The sequence below is a fragment of the Orbicella faveolata genome, unplaced genomic scaffold, assembly GCF_042242905.1.
Source record: "Orbicella faveolata isolate gen_17 unplaced genomic scaffold, um_ofav_v1 contig_36, whole genome shotgun sequence".
NCBI classification, from domain to species: Eukaryota; Metazoa; Cnidaria; class Anthozoa; order Scleractinia; family Merulinidae; genus Orbicella; species Orbicella faveolata.
Genome location: NW_028301565.1, coordinates 1,283,885 through 1,302,904, shown reverse-complemented (window position 1 = coordinate 1,302,904; position 19,020 = coordinate 1,283,885). Strand labels below are relative to the sequence as shown.

The window sequence follows — 19,020 nt, the reverse complement described above, 5'->3', positions numbered from 1 at the left end:
CTGCTTGAGTTTTCATACGTTTTCTCTTCTATTATTGGATTATATGAAGAAATTACGCACACCTGTATTAATCTGTACTGCAGTATTAATTGAAAACTAGCGATGAATCTCCTACTCCCGGCCAATCACCATGAAGGTTTTTTTTTTCTTCAGTCACATAATCAGCAACTTACCTTAAAAGCCCGAGCGAAAACAATGTTTATTATCATCCTGTCTTAGGATTTGTGCAGCTGTGTAATTTATTTAAGGTAATAAAACATTTCTGGTCTCCATCCATTAGTTACCAGTTATCGCACAACAGGACTCACAAAGTTTCCACCTTAGGGAATGGTTCAAGGCACAATACATCGCTATTCTCGGTTACATTTTGCACTTCTCGTTTTCGTAAAGACAATAAAAGATTGATGAGTTACCGCTACATATACCTTGGACGTAAGGAGGGGAGACGGTGGCATCTTTTTTAATTTCGTCAAGAAGATTTTCTCTGGGCATCTGCATGTCCATTTCAGTAGGTGAGACATATTTGCTGATATAGATATAGGAGATATTTACTGACAAGTGAGATGTGGTTTAAGGGTTGATATGAGATACGAAATAATTATAATGTTATATTGTAATTATAATGTGATATTGTAGACTGTTAATCCAGACAGAGGTAGTTGCAAAACCAACATAATGATGCATAAAGCACCTTTTCCTTGCTAAGATGTCGAAAAAGTTGAGAAACTTTAAATTTTCGTGTAAAAAGCGAAAATTATAGTGAAAAATTCCGCCATGTTGAATGAAGTCACCCCGGCAGGGCTATTTGCATATGTATCCCATTATACTTGCGTCATAACATGTCGAAAAGGCCAGAGGGACTCCAACCCTCCCCCCCCCCCCCCCGTCCCCCTCTCCCCTTACACCACAGTGGGGTATGAGTTTGCATCAGGAGACCATGAATCTGTTTGCATATAGTTTCTGAGTTCCAACTAAAGCAAACTACAGCGTAGTGATGAAAGGAAAGAGAAGAAACACTTTAATCTGTAACAGGAGCATGGTGTACCGTTGATTGACGGCTTTATTAAGCAAAGTTCAACGCAGCAGGAGTAACAACGACAAAAGCAACAAAACTTTAGTGCAATACGTTAAAAAGTTTATCCGACTGACCTGCAAATAGCTAAGCCAGTCTAGTTGTCGAAAGTTTATAATAACCCCAGCTGAGTTATTATCACTTCAATTAATTTTTGTTTCTTTTTCTTACTTTTCAAAGTAAACATTATCATACTCTTCTATTTTCCATAAAATGTGACCTAAGAGAGATCTAAGAGTACCCACTTTAATGAAAAGCGCCTTAATAATATGGACCGTCAAAGAGTTTATTTCTCAGACTTTGTTTTCTCGCCTTTCTATTTGCTGGTGGTTGTTACACACATGAAATTGAAATTAACTTTCCGGCTTATTCGTGTTCTCTACTGCAGGTTAACGCCAATTATGGAGAAAAACAAAACAAACAAAACTCGCAAACAAAACAAAACAGTGGCAGGATAATTTGCCACCTGAAAGCAATTTTTAATAAAAATGAGACGAAGTGATTTACTTTCACCTTCCGCAGTTCAATACTAGCTATTTACTGATTTTTCACATCTTTCGTTACTTCCGTTTGCTTTTGATTTTCCAAGAAAAAAAAAGAGCGTAAAAAGCAACCAAAGCTGAATGTCACAATTCTTAATACAAATGCAAAATAGATAAACAACTTGTTACGTTATCGGTGATTATTTATTGCACCTTCCTTGCATACGGCTTGCGCGCCGGAAATTTGAACTGACCAATCAGGATTCAGCAGGTGGGAAAAACTTTACTGTCCTGACGTCAATGTAAGCTAACAGGAAAGGCATTGGAATTAGGTCACTTTTCTCACAGGACATGCCATTAAATACTCACGAAATGAGATTTACAATTCCAAAAACCATATCAGATGGCAAATTGTGGAAAATATGAAACATTTTGTGTCTCCAAGCTTTTAATTTGGCGCCAAAAATGGGTCGCCGGTGTTCGGCATGGCAACTCGCTCGTAATTCGTTGAGTGTCGTCAGGTAGGATAATAGTTGTGTTATTTTGAACAAAATATGCTGTTCCTCGCCAAATTAAACCCAGAATTCTCAGGTTAACTATTACAAGAAGCCAAAGCAACTTTAGCAATGTCTTTATTTTTCTTAGCTGCGAAAAAAAAGCTATTATCGTGTCGATCGGTAGGACAGCACAGTTTTGACTACAGCTCGTACTGCGGGCGCTGCCGCCGTGTGCAAGGTTCAAAGAAGAGCAACTTTTCTCACTGGCATGTGCATACACATGTAGCAATTTTCTCTACTCCTTACAATTCTCTCTAAGTTTACATAAGAACACTAGCGTGATAGCCATTTTCTGCAAAATCGAACAGTTTTCAGCTCTCTCTACTACTTATCACTTTTATACGAAGTCCAATATTCTGCAATGAAACCTTTTTATTGGTGGTTAGGTCTGTTCGAAATTTTATCCACATTCGATTTCCGGGTGAAACAAACTCCGCCGGTCTTTTGCCACACACTCGGCCCAGTAATGGCGCGGTACTATTGTTTCCGTCACGAATGATGACGTAATCGTACCCACAAACTTTTTCCATTTCTACTTCAAATTCCTTGAATCGTAGATGAATCACGTGACCTGACTGAGCTGTTAACTGCCATAAACAATGGAGATTTGACCCGTAGTTGTCGTCACCATAACTGGGATGAGAGAAGAACTGTCGTTTGGTGTTTGAAGCTTGGAGTTGAGCTCCGCAAACTGCAAATGTAACATACATTCATATGATTATTACTCTTGCCAACAAGAATCCTGCATTCTGACTGGACTTTTGTGAGGCAATGATTGTGCATGATATTGGTTCTACAATCGGCGACAAAATTGTTGACGCATTAACCCCCTATTTCGTCACTGTGGTCCCTTTTCGCCCTGCTAGCTGTCCTTTCAGCCCCCCTCCCTCCAAAAAATGTTGCGCGGCAATTTTTGTGATTTTGAGGTACAAACAAGCAACATTGAATGGGGGAGCGGGGTTTTTTCCGCACCTTATCGCGCGATAAAAAGAGTGGTCAGGAGAGCGGTGTTATTTGGTGCACTAAAAGTACTATTGAAAGACAATGTGTCAACTGATTTTGTCGCCTATTATAGTATGAAACCGTCATTCCTCTGATTAAAATGAGTTCGTGGGTCCTAAGTCATCAACAACAGAAGAGGGCACTAAAATGTAAATACTAAGGCGAAAGCCACTTGTGCGACATCAGGAACGAAAGAGGATTGATAAACACTCTTGAAATAATTTTACAAAGAAATGTGGGAAAGGTATCGCCCAGCCCTTGTAGTCTTAATGGAACAACTAACGCCATTTCCAAAATGAAAGGCAAAACTAAAAGGACAAACAAGCTAACCAACCACTAACAATTATGGAGTAATACATACTTCTCACCTTACGCCAAGTCCCAAGACGCCCCATGTCATTTTCCTATCTATCGTGCCGTCAGAATAGTACTTTCTGATCACTAAATAGTCCCTACGTCACTACTTCGTCGGACGTGACATTTTTCCGGGCATTGAGTGGGAGTTCCCAGATGACAAACAAAGTCAGTAGACGTTTACAACTAACTTGCAGCGAACATTGCTTTGAAACCTTTCGAGTTAGGCCTTTTATCCGAGTGAAACGTGACCGTCATTGTATGTGCTGTAGAAGCTAATTTAATTGGATCTTGCTTGCCACAATATCTTCCCAGGCTCTCCGCTTCCTGGCCTATGCCGTAATATACCTGAACGTAGTCATAAACGCATTTTCCAGTCACCCCTTCTTCTATGTTGATTTCCTAGAAAATAAAATCATTAATACAAATATTTAATTTCTTTTTTTATTATTATTTTTTTTAGTGGGAACGGTGCAGTCACGTTTTTGAAAACAGTTGTAAAAGTTTGAGAGTATTATTCGGAACTTGATAGCCTGAACAGCCTCATGATGCGTTGACCCTGAAGGTCACATACAACGTTTTTTTTGTTTGGTTGTTTTTCTTTTTTCTTTTCTTTTTTTCGTGTAATCTTCTTTTCTTTCTCGCGATGAAACAGATTATATAACATAGGAATTAATCTAAACCAGCAGAGAGTACAAGTCAGAACTTGTGAAACACTTATGGTTGGCTTTCCCACGACATTTTAATTTCCCCAAAATTTGAGCTCGTGTTTGTATAACTGGTAGAAACAAGGCAAAGTTTTATTTTCGTCAAAACGAAACAATGATCTTTAAATGTACATGTTGCCGTGGAAGTATCCAAAACATTTCCCGATCTTAGATCCCGAACTACAGTTTATGTTTCTTTGCTAAAATTAAAACTAAAAACCCTGAAATTATATTATAGCTTCAGTCTTTTTCTCCACGAGGAATTAACACACATTGAGGTTCAGGTTCTTGAGGTGCAATTTCTGTTCATTAATGCAATAGTTTAGTTACTTGGAATACAAGCTGAACGTGATTTCCTGACGGGACACTGATTTTCCATATACAGTTTCTCTTTGTTAGGTAAGGTCGTGGGTAGTTTGGTGATGTAATCTCTCCTGATAAAGTTGATAGGGTAGCTCCACAGTTATTCAGTACTGCAAAATAAAATAATTCCGAGTGAATGAAAGTGAAAAATCGAACAAAGATTTGTGATATTCAATGTTTTTTTCGAATAAATGTAAAGGGCAACCTCGTGTGGTAACTAAAGTGGGAGTCTCAATAATGTTAACAGTTACAAGTTAAACGGGTCAAAAATTTCCCGTACTTGTTAGGTGTAAAAATTGGAAACTTTTAACTGTTAGCCGTAAAAAGTGTTAACTGTAGAAATATACTTTAGCCACGAGAGTGAAAGTCTCGAGATCTCTTGTAAATACTTTTACGTAGGAAAATCAATTAACCGTTGGCCGTAAAAAAGAAGCCAAAATATTACTAGCGTTAGCCGTAAAAGCCATCACCCCATTGAGACCCTCTAAAGTGTTTAAAAAAGAAATTTTCGATGTCTCTCGCAAAGAACCTCTCGAAATGTCTTTCTCCTTCCATTCCATTCTACAACAGAATTTCAGAAAATTTTGGTCGATCGAATGGTCCACGAGTAAAATCTTAGATGCGTTAAGACTCGGGAAAGCCTCAGGCCCAGACGACCTGCACCTCTTTAAAACTCCTATTTTGATTCGTTCTTATTAATTTGCACCTCTTTTGTTTTTAGGGCTAGGGGCATTGTTTGTGTTGTATACCTATTGCTTCGTTTGGCGAATCATGAAGACCCTTGTAAACGGCGCGTTGTCGCCCCTCAGGCCACCCTCTAATTGCACTAAGATTTGTTCCAATTGGCATACCTGTTTTGGTGAACCTCAACTTGAAACCTTTGAACGCCATTGAGGAATCTGAACGAAACCTGAGGAAGAGATGATGAGGGCCACTAGAAGTGATGGGTTTTGGTAACTCAGTTCCGCATAGCTTTGCAACTTGATTGGCAGAATCCCTCGTTTCACCGTTGGAAACCCCCAAATAGTCGTACTTGCACTTGTTGCCTCCTTCCACCTAAAATCAAAAACCTCTTATGAGCCCGACCAGTTGTGTTGAATAAAAACATTTTTTTTTTCCCCCGTTGTTATTGTAGATAGCTATGTGTTGGTCTTAAAATAGGTGATGTATTGTAGCTGTCGTGTTTTCTGTGTTGTTGTTGTTTTTTTTTTTTAATAAGAGTTAGAACACATTCTCCCTTTAATAAGAGATTCATTGCACGACTGGAAATATTATTTATCTCACAATTACGGGCTGGAAAAACATTATACCTTAGCTAAAAGTGCGCATTTGAGATCGAGAGCCGATTTCAGCGTCTACTAAGTTTGACGTTTTTTAATGAAAGAGAAAAGGGAAGTTGAAAAAGCAAAGAAAAAACTAATAATTTACCGGTAGGAGAAAACCATCAAGATTCAGGATGTCACATGGGATCATTCAAGGTAGTACCAGGTCTAATGCTTACAGAATATTGGACAGGCAAAAGAGCAGTCTGATTGGCTGACGTTCTTGGGCCTCCTAAATTTAATAAGTTGTGCACGTGTAATAAAAAAAAAGGTTGAAAGCATTGAATAGTAGTGGGCTTAATGCCAAGAAAATATAGACTGTGATTCGGAAATATGGACGTCATGGAAACATCAGAGAACTTGGAAGTAACTCGTTTATCAAAGGATGGTTGGGATTATTCACAGGAATATTCTACAGTCAAGTGGGTGAGCTCCGTTAATTGATATTGCGAACAACGCAGAATTACATGTATTGGAATGAAATGAACCGTTGAGTTTCACGCCGTTTTAAAGCCATTTCCGCACGTGTTACTGTTTTCCGTCCTTGTGATAGACAGCCATGTACTTCGTACCTCAAACATAACAGATGTCAGTGTTATGCGAGAGCCATCGTCGACGGCAATCTTCCATTCACAGTTGGCATCATCAGGGTAGCTGGAGGGAAATCTCGGGCTTGTGATTACTCCAGATTCAGTTGTTAGATCTCCACCACACTGGCTCCGAACTGAAATAATAAGAATACTCGTAATTAAAAAAAAAAGAAGTGGAACTGCTAAACGAAACAACCCGGAGGCTGTTTACTTTCTGAAGACCTTTTTTTCTCAGTATTAACCTAGCCTGTAATTTCAAACACCTCTCATAAAACATAATATCGTTTTCAAAAAAAGTGCCAAATAGTTAAACTGTTCAATCAATCAGTCTTCATTTGATCAGCAGATAAAACAGGTACTGCAAAATTGCTAAAAGCAAAACTTAGCGGGCATTTATTACCGGATAACTAAGGGTGTGTTCACACTTGGTGTCCGAGCACTGGTGCCTGGGTACCGGCACAAAATAGTGTTGCATTCAGACAAAAACAACGTGTACACCACCTAATATTACTGTATTTCATTTACAGATGTAGTAAAAACAGGCATCTGCTAAATTACTTTCCGAGTTCCTTATGGCAACTTTAAGTATTTTTTAAGTATTCTCTTAGCACGATATCAGATATAGCTCGCTAAAACAAAAGATGATCATCCAAATCTTATGCATTTCATATGCACACTAAAATCGCAATATGAAATAGAAACAAAAAGTGTAGGCACAAAGAAATGGAAACCTCTTACAGGATATATGAGGATTTAATTAATATTTTAGATCACATTTTCTATACCTATCGGTATCCATCTCCTACCCATTAGTGTATATTTCTAATCTCCTGTCAGATACATAACTCATTTTAACCTTTAATGTACTACATGCCTTTGGTCTGCTTTTTATGTGTCAATAGTACAACCTCAAGCTGTAATGATAACTATCTATTTTTCTTCTTTTTTTCCTTTGCCCCTTGTCGTCACTTTATTTGTTAGCAGTGTAAGTGGTGTAACTGTATTTGTAAGTAGTGTAAGTCGTTTAGATATTCTAATTTAAATAGTGTAAATAACAAGAGCAATATAATGTAAATAGAGCTAGTGTTGTAAGTAAGCATTGTTTTCCCTTGTGTTATTGCAAGTTGAAAAAAAAATAAGTATTTTAGTTATCATATTTTCTCGACTAAACGTTACGGAGAACGTTTTTTTCACTTATCTTTTGTTTCGTTCAGTTGTTGTTCTTTATTTTCTGTTTTTGTTGTTCTTTTTGGTTCTGTTTCATGACAGCATTATTGCATTAGTGGTAGTCACTATTTGCTGGTTCTTTCTTTTCATTCATAGTTTTCCTAATTCAGTCAAGGAATGGATGAATCCTGGTGTAGTATCCATACTGATCCTTTTGTGCGCAGCCATTTCCTCAGCTGACAACACCAATCACGACCCATTTAGAATCTGACAAACTGGAACTGACATCCCGAACAAACGCTCCTCCACTATCTCCCGAACAGGTGTCTTCTCCTCCTCTTCCGTCTCCGGCGCAAAACGCTGTCGTTGTGTTAAATTGAATACCTGATTTATTTATACAAAGCTGGTCGCTTTGAATTGGAAAAGAAGCGTGACGAAGGACCTTGGATATCTCACTTAACTGGGTGTATTCGCCTCGACGTAGGGGTCGTGTTACTCCCCATCCAGCCACAGTGCCTCTTGTTTTGGGAATTGCCAGATCTCCTTCACTCTTTTCTGGAAGACACACTGTTCGAACAAACTTGCTAAGTTCCACTTCCTGGCTGAGTTTTACAAGAGCTATATCACCATCAAAAAATGGCAAACCATTCGGTTTAAATCGTGGGTGCACGAAAATCTTCTCGAGAACAATTTCTTGCTGCAAAGTTTCGTTCACCGACAAGTTGTGGTCGCCGGCTTTAATAAGGTAACTGAAAGATAAATGAATGCGTTCATTTAACAAAAAACAATCTTCCGAGAGACAGTGATAGCCTCTTGAAATTAAATACGTGTTACACGGCAGATGTAACGGGGAGGGTAGCTCAAGAAAACTGCTTCACTTTTTCGGCAACTGGTTTATTGGAGGTGTTCTCTCTGCTGTAGCTAGCAATCAACTAACTAACTCGAGCCAAACTGACTAGCATTTAAGTTCGCTCGTATTGCGTCCACACACTGAGCTGTGGTTGGTTAATTCGTAAATTGTTAAGAATGAATGAGAACATTGGAAACAGTAGCTTCTTTGATACCCAAGTACGTGCTTCGAACTCAAATTAGAAACTAAGGAAATGACGAGTTAAACCGAGCGTCTAAGAAAAGCCAACCCAAAACTAAGTTATAGATTGTAGATTTTGGTACCGATCACAGCTCTGGCTGGGCAAAATGCCTTTTAACCTAAATTGAACGTGATCCTAATTTTATCAGCAGCAAGTGATAAACAAAAGCTATATTATGTAAAAGAGTAAATATTTCTGCAAAGGTAAGCTAAGCACTAATTTCAATGTAGAACGTACCGTTGTTCGATGGTATCGGAAACCAGGACTTACTCCGTCCTTTGGTCATACGCTCACGTATTTAATCTAACAAACTTACACTATAAGCGAAACCCTAAACCTACTGAAATAATCACACAAGTTTCATTTTTATCAAGTAGAGTTAAAGGTCCATGTCACTTTAACAAGGAAGAACCGAAAAAAGTTAATTAAACTAGACCAGGTTTGAATTGCGGTTTAAAGTTCCATACATACGCAAATTTCCTGGCTTTACAAATCGACTGTGGGAAAGTTTGCTAATAGCAATTAGCTACGTGAGTGAGTTAAAGAGACAAGGCGACTTTGTTCCTTGGTATTATAAACTTCAACTAATATTAAGTAATTCAATTAATATTGGTTAATTCAAACATTATTAATCACTCACTTAAAGCTTAATAACTTATAAAAGTATGTTATAACATACGGATTGCATTCCTGTCTTTTTGATTAACTCACACCAACTCAGGTTATTAGTAAATAGTTTTTGGCTTGCCTGTTTCCCGCAGTCGGGAAGCAAATTTCTCTTATTATCCCGGGGGGGGGGGGGGAGAACACTGCCATATATGGGCTATATAGGTATGTGCCGCTGTGAAGGGTATGGTTTTCAAGCAGTTTACTCTAGGATAGGGTATGTAAATCAGAGCGTTTGGGTCTAGAATAGGGTATCATTTTTCACAAAACTGACTGGTTGGTTGAAGGTTTTATCTGGAGGAAGAAAACTAGAAATTGCCACTCAAAAATATAAAAAAATCAAATCGGCAAGTTTAACTTTACGCAAATCAGCCTCAACAGTGTCGACAGATGGGGGGATTCGGGGAGTTTACTCTAGTATAGGTTAGCAAAATTCAGCTGAACTAGCTCTGGTATAGGCTAAGGGTTCCAGGGTCACAGCGGCACATACCCACCCAGAAATTCCCAAAGTACTCCTCCCCGGGCTTATTATACGTTTACGCTTTTCATCCACACATAAACAGAATCTAGTTATCTCATTTAACTGAGTTCATATATGACAGGTGTCCTGCATACTGCTAGGATCAACGCTATCGAAGTCATCGTGAGTAGTGATAAGTTAATAAAGATGGTGAATTTTAAGCATAAAATTTTAAGCTTAAAATTTACCATCTTTATTAACTTATCAGAATCTAGTTTGTTCGCTAAGTTTCGCTTGATGTTGGGAATTAGGGCTGAACGATTTGCCAATGGAAAACTGTGCGAAAGTAAAATATTCATATTTATTTACTTATGAATGCGCAAGCAAGTAAATAAATTGTCATGTAGTTGCATCTTGCTTTGTCGCAATAAAACATCCAAATATTTCGAGTTCTCATGTCTTGCAGTTCGTGATTTCCATTCATTATTTTCCTTACTCGTGATTGACATCTCGGTTTTGATTCTGTATTCGTTGTTGTAATCTCTAATGTAGTCTTTAAATTTGATTTTTTTTGTAATTCGACAGAAACGAGACTGAATTTCATAGAGGTGCGTCAATTCCGACAGGTAACTCTTAAAGTTCCGGCCAAACGCACGAAGCATTTGTTGCAAAATGTTACACATACCCGTCTGGTCATGCTGCCAGTTGGATGTTGGATGGTACGTTACAACATCGGGTGGCAAAACGTGTCCGAACTTGACCCCCAAAATGAAAATAACCCAGAAACGTCTCTCTGAGCGTTAGCCCTGGGGAAAATAGACAAGACAGAAAAAAAGAAACCTTCTTTTCAAAGCAGCGGGATTCGAGCCCAAGACTTCGGGATTGGATCAGGGTTTAGATCACCGTAAGTAAAGCAACTCGACTTGAGGTAGCGTTAAGAGAAATCTCTTTGCTCTATGCAGTCTTTCTCCTCCATGGCTAACGCTCACAAATAAATTTGTGGGATATTTTACTGCACGTTAAATTACGGTAAAGTTAATCCTCAACTTTCCAATTTCGGATCATATCAATACTGCATGATTCAATATATTTGGATTTGTACTTAAAATATTTGCACTTACAGATTTGCATTCCCGGTGAACAGTCTCCGCGAATAGAAACAGTGGGCTGCGGTTAAAACCCACCGACGAGAAACAAGCGCACCACCACAATGAAACTGAGGGACTAAAAACACAACAAAACGTCTAATCGTGTAACTTAGTTAAGGCGAAAACTGCGAGGTTTTTTTTTGTTGTTGTAGTTTTTTGTTTTATAAGTGTAGATTCTGGGAGAAACGTATGCTCGGAAAAATCCGAGTCCCAGATGGGATTTGAACCCACGACCCTCCGTGATCTAGTCGGATGCTCTAACCACTGAGCGACTGGAGACTTTATGGTGAGCAAGGGTCAAATTGAGTGTATCGACTGGAACCGCCTCGCGCGGCTACACAGCCACGTATTGACTCATATGAACTCACTAACAACATCGCGCTGTCACATTGAGATATCTAGCACATATGAACTCACTAACAGCATCGCGCTGTCACATTAAGACATTTAGCACATATATATATATAAACTCACTAAAAGCATCACGCTGTCACATTAAGGCATATCGATATGCGTCCAACCAACCTTTCAAGTATACGTTTCTCCCAGAATTTACACTTAATATCATGTTGTTGTTGTTTCTCTGTTGTTTAACATTTTTATCGGTTTTTAGCGACTTTATGACGTCTGTTTGACACTCCAAGTATGTTCAAAAGAGGGTAGAGAGGGTAGAGAGGGTAGAGGGTAGCGGGAGGGTAACAAAGGGTAGCAAAGAAGAATTCTCTACGAAATTAGACAGCAATAAAAACAGCACAGAAAAATGATTCCTTTTTTCGCTGGCCTAGTTCGGTTTACTTACACGTGTAGCTGTAGTGGACAAACTCTGCCATCTGTCTACCCTAAGTCTCTCGGCCAGTACGGAAGATCCCTGGCCCAGGTTTTTCCCTCTACATATTTATCTCCACTTGTATGTATTTATAATTAGCACCAGCGTAACCATTCCTTATTTTTTAACACTGGCTTAGTTTTTTATTCGTTCTTAGTTTCTCGCCATATATCCTATATCCGTGATGATTTAAGCGTGATCATTTTACCAACTCTACAAGAGTACGGAGTGGGAACTTACCAGTTTTGTTGATTCTGTAGATTGCAATCTGCCAAGGCCACATTCCTCTTTGGGAAATTGTTCCACCAACTATCCTAGCCTTAGCATATACTGAGCTCTGGCCACAGGGAATTATCTCTGTAAGAAATATATTTTAGCTTAGCTGATGTTGTGAGTGAACGTACTTACATTATTAGCAAATGTTATCAACCTTCAGTGAGGGTGTACTTTTTACAAAATCCTAAACACTGATACAGGAAGTCGCCGCAGCTTTGTAATGGTTCCACCCTTAATCCAGTAATCCCTGACTCACCCGCATCTCCTCCTTTCTTAGCTTTAAACACTTGCAAACAGTGCCAAACGGTGTCTAAAGGTGAAAAAGGTAGGAGCCTTGCTACGGGAGTGTCCGAAAATAATTTTAAAAAACAACGTTTCGCGTGAAAAAAGATTCATAAGGGTTCTCAGACAAATGAAAGGACATGACTAACCTTCACATCTAGGGGCCTCGGACCACTTTCCATCGTCACCACAGGTCCTCAATCTGGGTCCAATTAGCGTGTAGTCTTTTATACATTGGTATCTTAACTGGTCATTGAAATTAAAACTTGAGCCAACAACTTTGGAGTATGGAATGTCTTCTGGTTTACCACAAGGTTCTGATTTGGAGAACACAGTGAAAAAAAAAAAAAACAAATACGAGTGCTGCATCAATATACTTTCCTGCAGTTTCTAATCTTTTATTATTATCCTGACTAAACGTGAACTCTGTTAGTATTTGGTGAAGGTAGTTTACAAGGTCTATGGATCAATGCATCGTTAGTGCTTCCTGTAGACCTAATCTCCTCACGAAAAGCACAAAAAAGTAAAGCCTGTTGAAATTCCTTGTTCTTGTAAGACTCGTTCAAAATCGTTGAATATTGTGAATGTAACATGGAATTTTAAGTTCTCATTTGAACTTACTTAAACACTTGGGTTCTACTCTTTCTCTCCACTTTCCTCTCTTACAAGTTCGCACTTTCTTGCCAACCAGCTTAAATCCTTCGTGGCAGAGATATCTCGCTTTAGACAGTCCAATGTTTATAGCGATCTTGGTGTTATTTGGCGGGTTTCTCAGCAGTCTCCGAAGTAGATCATTGCAACGTCTATCATTTCCTGCAACGAAGTTCGAATTATAACGCTGCCTTATCACATACCAGTGAATTTTATTCACTTTATTTTGTAATAGAACAGTGTCGTTTATAGACAAAATTCTGACCGAGTACCAGAGGCAGTTCGCATTTGAATCAGTCCAAGTCTAACAATCTGACGCCATCTCTTTTTAAAAAAAAAAAAAGGTCTATTTTCATCCGTCCAATCTTTATTCTGGAGAGCGTTTCTAAAAAGATGCGGTTTTGATTATTCTTTCCAGCTGATACAGCTGTAGGTGTGGTCGAAAGGCCAATCCGGAGAAAAAAACACACTTGTTTTCAAACAAATACGTGAGGACAGGGTTTTAGCTAAGGACTTTATCGCCTCATGTCCAGCTGCAAGTAATTTTCTAAGTTTTAAGTAAACTTCATTCATTTCATTTTAATCTTACTTGCGCCGTTAGAACTTTGAGGCAAGAATATCCACGTAACAGCAAATAAACACAACAGCACCTGGAAGGAAAACACGGGAAATATAAATAAATCTTTTGGGTACGAAGGGAAGAGCGGGAAGTCCATGTGGAAGGACTCCGTGGTACTGACTTGGCGAATTTTTGTGTGAGCTTGATACGATCATTCTTTGACTTCAATATTTCACGAAACTGACATCATTTACACAGGCGCAAATTTGTTATGTTTTCAAAATAACATGAAAATTTTTAAACCTTATTTTTTAAACTATTTTATCTATTTTATCGATATTTTTAATGTTATTTTTCCTTCGTTGATTAGTCTAAGATTAACATAGAGCAAAACTAATCCTATAGGACGCAGGGTTGGTGCTTACCACACTCTAACGTAAACAAACCAGAGGTCTTTTTAAGCTCAGCAATTTTAATTTGCCTCGATCATCTAGCTCATACGTGGAGATCGTTTTATCGCCGTTCTGAACACTTTTTTCGCGGTAACTTGTGTGTCGCTGATTGGTGGTAATATTTCGTCAGTAACCGAATTACTTAATCACGATAAGACACGTCACTTCCCCCACACCTCCCCCTCCCCCCCCCCCCCCGCGCCCTCGTCTCTAAATAGGGAATTTACGAAACCACAACGGCAACTGCAGTGAACAAAAGAATTAATGAGCAGTACAATGGCTGTGCACGTGCGTTATAATTTTTGGTACATTTCTTTGCCGTTCTCTGCAAGACAACAGGAAGCTTAAGCACACCACGACGGCAACAGCGACGAGAAAGCCACAAAACAAAAGAATTAACAAGTAGAACAACGGCTGTGCACGTGCGTTATAAGTCTTTGTACATTTCTTAGCCGTCCTCTGCAAAACAACAGTTCAAGATTCCTTTGAATGATGCTTTACTCAAGGGAATAGTCGAGATCAAGGAGTTTAGATTTTATTGCAAACTGCCATTAGCAATTCATTTCCACTTGAAGTATTTCAATTGGATTTTTTTCTTCTCACCTTTTACCCTATATATTTTTGCCTTCGTTACTTGTCTAAGCTTGCATTCACGCAAGATAAAATTATTTCTGTTCCATTTTTTTAATAGTGTTATCTTATTTGAGACACAATGGCCAGCTTTCTGTAATTTTAGCGCAAACGTTTTGGACATTAATCAAATGTTCATTTGAACTTGTGTGATGCCGACAGAAACCAGTCTTTTTACTCGATGAACATGACAATGATGTCATATCTTGTAATGTTAGCGTTAATGAGACCCTGCTGGTGTGCAATTTAGTATAAATTATTAAAGCACACCCACATAGAGGGAGGGGCAGATCTAACAGCACCAGCGAGGATATTTGTATGGGTAACAACATTGCAACCCACCCTCCCCTTTTGCTGGGTAGATACAGGAAACAGAAACAAAACACTGATTATGGTGGCAAAACATGGGTGGCAGGGAAGACAGAGCTTATCTCCCCCAGAGTAGCGGCGTCTCTAGGGGAATCTATGTTACTAAGGGGACCAGAAGAGGGGTGCCCTTCTGGGAGGACAATAGGTCAGATGGTACGGTGGCACCATACTGGAGAAATCCGGACCTATTTCCTTGGAAGTAACATAGGATGGACCAGAAGAGGGGTGCCCCTCTGGGAGGACAATAGGTCAGATGGTACGATAATACCATCCAGAACGGCCTAGCTTGAATACTAGCTCACAACTGGGACAGGGTCAGAAAACAATGGGATTTTACTAACTGGGGATTGAGGGAGTTGGGAGGGGTATAGCACGCTGAAATCACATGAGAGCATGGTGAAAAATCACTGGGAGCTTTGTCGTATGATCTCCCATATGGTAAAATTATTGGGTTGCATTGGACATTGACCTAAGGTTATTGCACAATGGCTAATAGGGGGAAGATAACAGAACTGGTGACAACCTTAGATGACAGCTATGATGTAGACTACAGAGCTCATTAACCACAGTTTAAATGCTTAAACTTCTAACAAAAGTTTTGATATTAAAGTTCGTGACATTTGACATTGTGTGATGTTTCGATTAATGCTCTCTTTAAGAGAGGTCACTGGGGAGGAGCCAATGTTTTAATTTATTCTAATTGGATACCGATGAGGTCATCGTCCCATGATACTTTGGGACAGCCACCCTATAGTCAGACCTAGGACCCAAGTCTCGCAGTCTTCATCATGGCGCTTGCAGGACGGACATCTGCCGTTTAGGACCACAGGACACTGTAAGTATCGATTTTGAAGTTGCGTGACATTCTTGCGTGACCCTGGCGTGATTTGTGTCGCCATGGAAATCGGTAAGACCGATCCCAGTCCTCGGTCGAGGCTAGTGAGCTGTTTCCAACATGGCCGCACTTTCGTGGGCGCCCCCATCTTGGTGACGTCACATGATCCCAACTCACTTTCTGATTGGCTGAAATTTGTGGTGGCCATCGTGTATTTGGAGAGCAATAGAATCCATTGCTCTCCAAACAATAGCCTATTGTCTTTCTCGGCTTCTGATTGGTTACCGGTCATTTAAGCGCCCTATACTACTCTTCACTCCTTCAATTCACTCCTTCACTCCTTCACTTGCCGTTAGACATTTGGAAACCCGGGGGAACTCCCATGTGAAAAGGCAAGGGATGCTCGTCAGACAAGTTGAATTTAACTCCTAAGGGAGACTAATGTGGACGTTGTTGAGCTTCATTAGACCCCTAAAAGATACCGCCTAAAACAGAATAGGTTTGATTACTAGCCACTGTTAAAGAAAGGATCCCGCGCACACTTGTAGACCCGACTCGCGTACTCAAGAGAACAGCGGAAATCAAGCCTGAAAACAGAAATTAAATGAGAACGTTTCTTTTATTATTATTTCCTCGATTGCATCTTAAAGGATACTTTGACAGCTAAAAGTGGTGACGATTCGTCATCAAGGGGTGGCGAATGGTAAATGCGAGACTGCGCGAGACGGCGAGACAAGCGTTTTCCTCTGCGAGACCGAGACTTCAAAGGGTTTGACGTGCGAGCGCAAGACGTTCAGACTCTTAAAATTCGGGCCCCAGATTTAGTTGAGAGCTAGAGCGAGCTTGTGCAGCCTTTTAGCCAGCTTCCTCAAACTGGCTGGAACTGGAAATTCAATTATAACACACTACGTTATGATATCGGAGAACAAAATAACTGTTTTACTGGAGCCAACACGGACGTTGCAAGATGTTCTGTAGCTTTTTGTGGAATTCAGACAATTGATATTTAGGAGAAGTTAGGATTAACTTTTTCTCGGAAATTTGTAAGTTCCTTCATTGAAATTCAATGTCAATTATAGAGGCGTCATTTATAAAACCTGAGGTAAACGAACGAATCGGGACTTTGAAACCCTTTAGCTTTGCGAAACATCGAGACTCCGAGACAGCTTTGTATAAAAATCGAGACTGCGAGACGCACATAACCGCTAAAACACGAGACGGCGAGACCCGTGAAATTCGACTAACATTTTGCGAGACCCAGAGTTTTTTAAGGACCATTCACCACCCGTTCATCAACAACTGAAGTGAGACCAGAATCCTTGATTTGTACCCGAAACGACGAGCATCCGCAACCTTTTCATATAGGAGTCTCCGCCGGGTTTCGAACGTCAGCCGTCTAAGGCCGTTTTACAGTCGCTTGCAGCGTTTCAAATTAGTTATTTTCGAGAGGTAGAAGGTATAACAATTTTTTCATTATAAGGAAGATACTTATTGTTCTTGCTTAGCGATTCAATTCAGGGAAAGTCTTTGTGAGTTCGAAAGCAATCGATACAAACGAATGATTAAAGGCTCCAGACAATTTGCTTTTTTAACACAAGAAACGGAAAGACAAACGCTACCGTTCGGTAAATGGGTTCTTGACGGAAAAAGAACAAACAATGAAGACAAAAAGGAAACATAATTAGTAATCACCAAAAGGGTTCGAACTTCCAATGTCTAGCATAACGAGCCATGCAATGCTTATCACACTGCGCCACTTGTACATCAAATACCGTAGTGCGAAAATATTAATGATTTATTTACTTACCGCAGGCTCAAATGTTTCGTTCAGTCTATACCTCACTTTTCACAAAACAAAATAATCTTGCCGTTTTTGACTACAGCACAAGGAAGAGGGTGGTAAAGGGTATTTTCGTGACCCGTGATCGGCCCTTTTTATTTCCCGTGAAATGTGAAATAGCCATTTGTTTCCTCGTGAATCGTGATTTCAATAGTCGCCGTGAACCGTGATTTTCCAAAACGTTCTCTTTTATTTTCCGTGAAGCGTGAAATGCCAATGTTATATTTTTCGTGAATTGTGAAAGGGCTGCTTTATTTTCCGTGAAACGTGATCTATACCCCCCCCCCCCCCTTTACCACCCTCAAGAAAGACATGTACAGATACATGTAATGTAAAACGTGTAGGCAGGCCTGAGTAACAAACATTTTCCTAACGTTGAACTTTTTCATTTTGCAAATATCACAACACAACCCTGAATGGAAAAAGGCTTTATGGGCTTGTTCGAAAGCTAGACTGCCCTCACATCACGGGTAGTTCCTTAATGAGCAATGCCTCATAACACCCTTTCATAATTTATTTTCCAAATTCAGTGGCTTATAGCCAGTTTGATTCAGTCGAAATTGTCCTCGGCGTCGCCGTCGTATTTCGTTACCTCCTTAATCGTTAGGTCACCTCGCGTAGTTGAATTAAATAACAGCAGCAAACTCAGTTTTCCCGGCGTGGAAATACTGCCTAACATTGTAAAACTTGCACATGGCGACGTCGTCTAAAGGAAACCACGGAAAACTACACTGAAACGGCGATTATATTGTCAAGTCGGCATTTATTATGAAATGTACAAGTGTTGTCTGTTGTGCGTTTGACTAGCTAACAACTTTCAAGCCATCTCTTTGGAATATTAAAAAAAAACTTAAAATGATTCGGTTTAAGAGAGAAAACGACCTCCTCCTAGATATTTGAAATGTTGCTTACCCTTAGTCTGCACAAAAGGAATAAGCCCAAAGGGAAGTCCTCTCACTCGTAGTAGCGACAGCGGTCAAGACCGAAAGACATACCTTACAACAAGCGGAGGACATCTTGGACAGCTTATCTGCATTAACTCTAAAGGTATTCCATCTATCAGACCTCATCCACGCCGCGCCAGAGCTAGGTTTTAAGTTACACGTCTTTAAAGTTCGATCGTTTCTAAAGTCGTCTAACTAAGCTGTCCAAGTAATGTTGTCAAATTGCCAAGTGAAACAGTAACTACACTGAATACGAACACGTAACGCTGAAAATGATCTGTATGAACTGGAGCTACAACGGAAAGAAAGGTCAAGTTCTTAGACGGTTACAAATGAAAAGCAATTCTTTGTCTTCCTGTGTCTGAAACTGAACCA

At 39.6% G+C, this 19,020-nt stretch overlaps 2 protein-coding genes across 3 annotated transcripts; both read right to left on the bottom strand.

Annotated features, from left to right (window-relative positions):
* Window positions 1–1,042: 1,042 nt before the first annotated feature.
* On the bottom strand, window positions 1,043–7,866 carry LOC149101932 (CUB domain-containing protein 2-like). Of its 2 annotated transcripts, XM_089274842.1 has the most exons (6): window positions 7,743–7,866; window positions 6,432–6,583; window positions 5,389–5,593; window positions 4,505–4,647; window positions 3,482–3,869; window positions 1,043–2,802 (listed from the first exon to the last, which is right to left on the bottom strand). In XM_089274842.1, the coding sequence occupies exons 1-5, from the start codon at window positions 7,768–7,770 to the stop codon at window positions 3,654–3,656; spliced, it is 744 nt and encodes a 247-aa protein (XP_089130968.1). In that variant the 5' UTR covers window positions 7,771–7,866; the 3' UTR covers window positions 1,043–2,802; window positions 3,482–3,653. The 2 variants fall into 2 exon arrangements, with proteins under 2 accessions (XP_089130968.1, XP_089130969.1); XM_089274843.1 differs by lacking the exons at window positions 6,432–6,583; window positions 7,743–7,866 and adding an exon at window positions 5,966–6,416.
* LOC149101931 (prostasin-like) lies at window positions 7,745–18,878 on the bottom strand. The gene is made up of 7 exons (XM_089274821.1): window positions 18,697–18,878; window positions 13,606–13,666; window positions 12,987–13,178; window positions 12,515–12,682; window positions 12,048–12,164; window positions 10,955–11,057; window positions 7,745–8,365 (listed from the first exon to the last, which is right to left on the bottom strand). Exons 1-7 carry the CDS (start codon window positions 18,769–18,771, stop codon window positions 7,849–7,851), a joined length of 1,233 nt encoding a protein of 410 aa, XP_089130947.1. The 5' UTR covers window positions 18,772–18,878; the 3' UTR covers window positions 7,745–7,848.
* Window positions 18,879–19,020: the final 142 nt, after the last annotated feature.

Bases quoted from the DNA above. Each gene is read 5' to 3' on its own strand.
- LOC149101932 (XM_089274842.1), bottom strand. From the start codon at position 7,770: ATGAATGAAAAGAAAGAACCAGCAAATA. The intron at 6,584-7,742 runs GTGACTACCACT...TTATTATTTCAG, and splicing joins AAAGAAAGAACCAGCAAATA to TTCGGAGCCAGTGTGGTGGA. The intron at 4,648-5,388 runs GTATGCCAATTG...TTTATTTTGCAG, and splicing joins GTTGAGGTTCACCAAAACAG to TACTGAATAACTGTGGAGCT.
- LOC149101931 (XM_089274821.1), bottom strand. From the start codon at position 18,771: ATGAGGTCTGATAGATGGAATACCTTTAGAGTTAATGCAGATAAGCTG. The intron at 13,667-18,696 runs GTATGTCTTTCG...TTTTCCTTCCAG, and splicing joins TGTCCTCCGCTTGTTGTAAG to GTGCTGTTGTGTTTATTTGC. The intron at 12,165-12,514 runs GTTAGTCATGTC...TATTTCTTACAG, and splicing joins CGAGGCCCCTAGATGTGAAG to AGATAATTCCCTGTGGCCAG.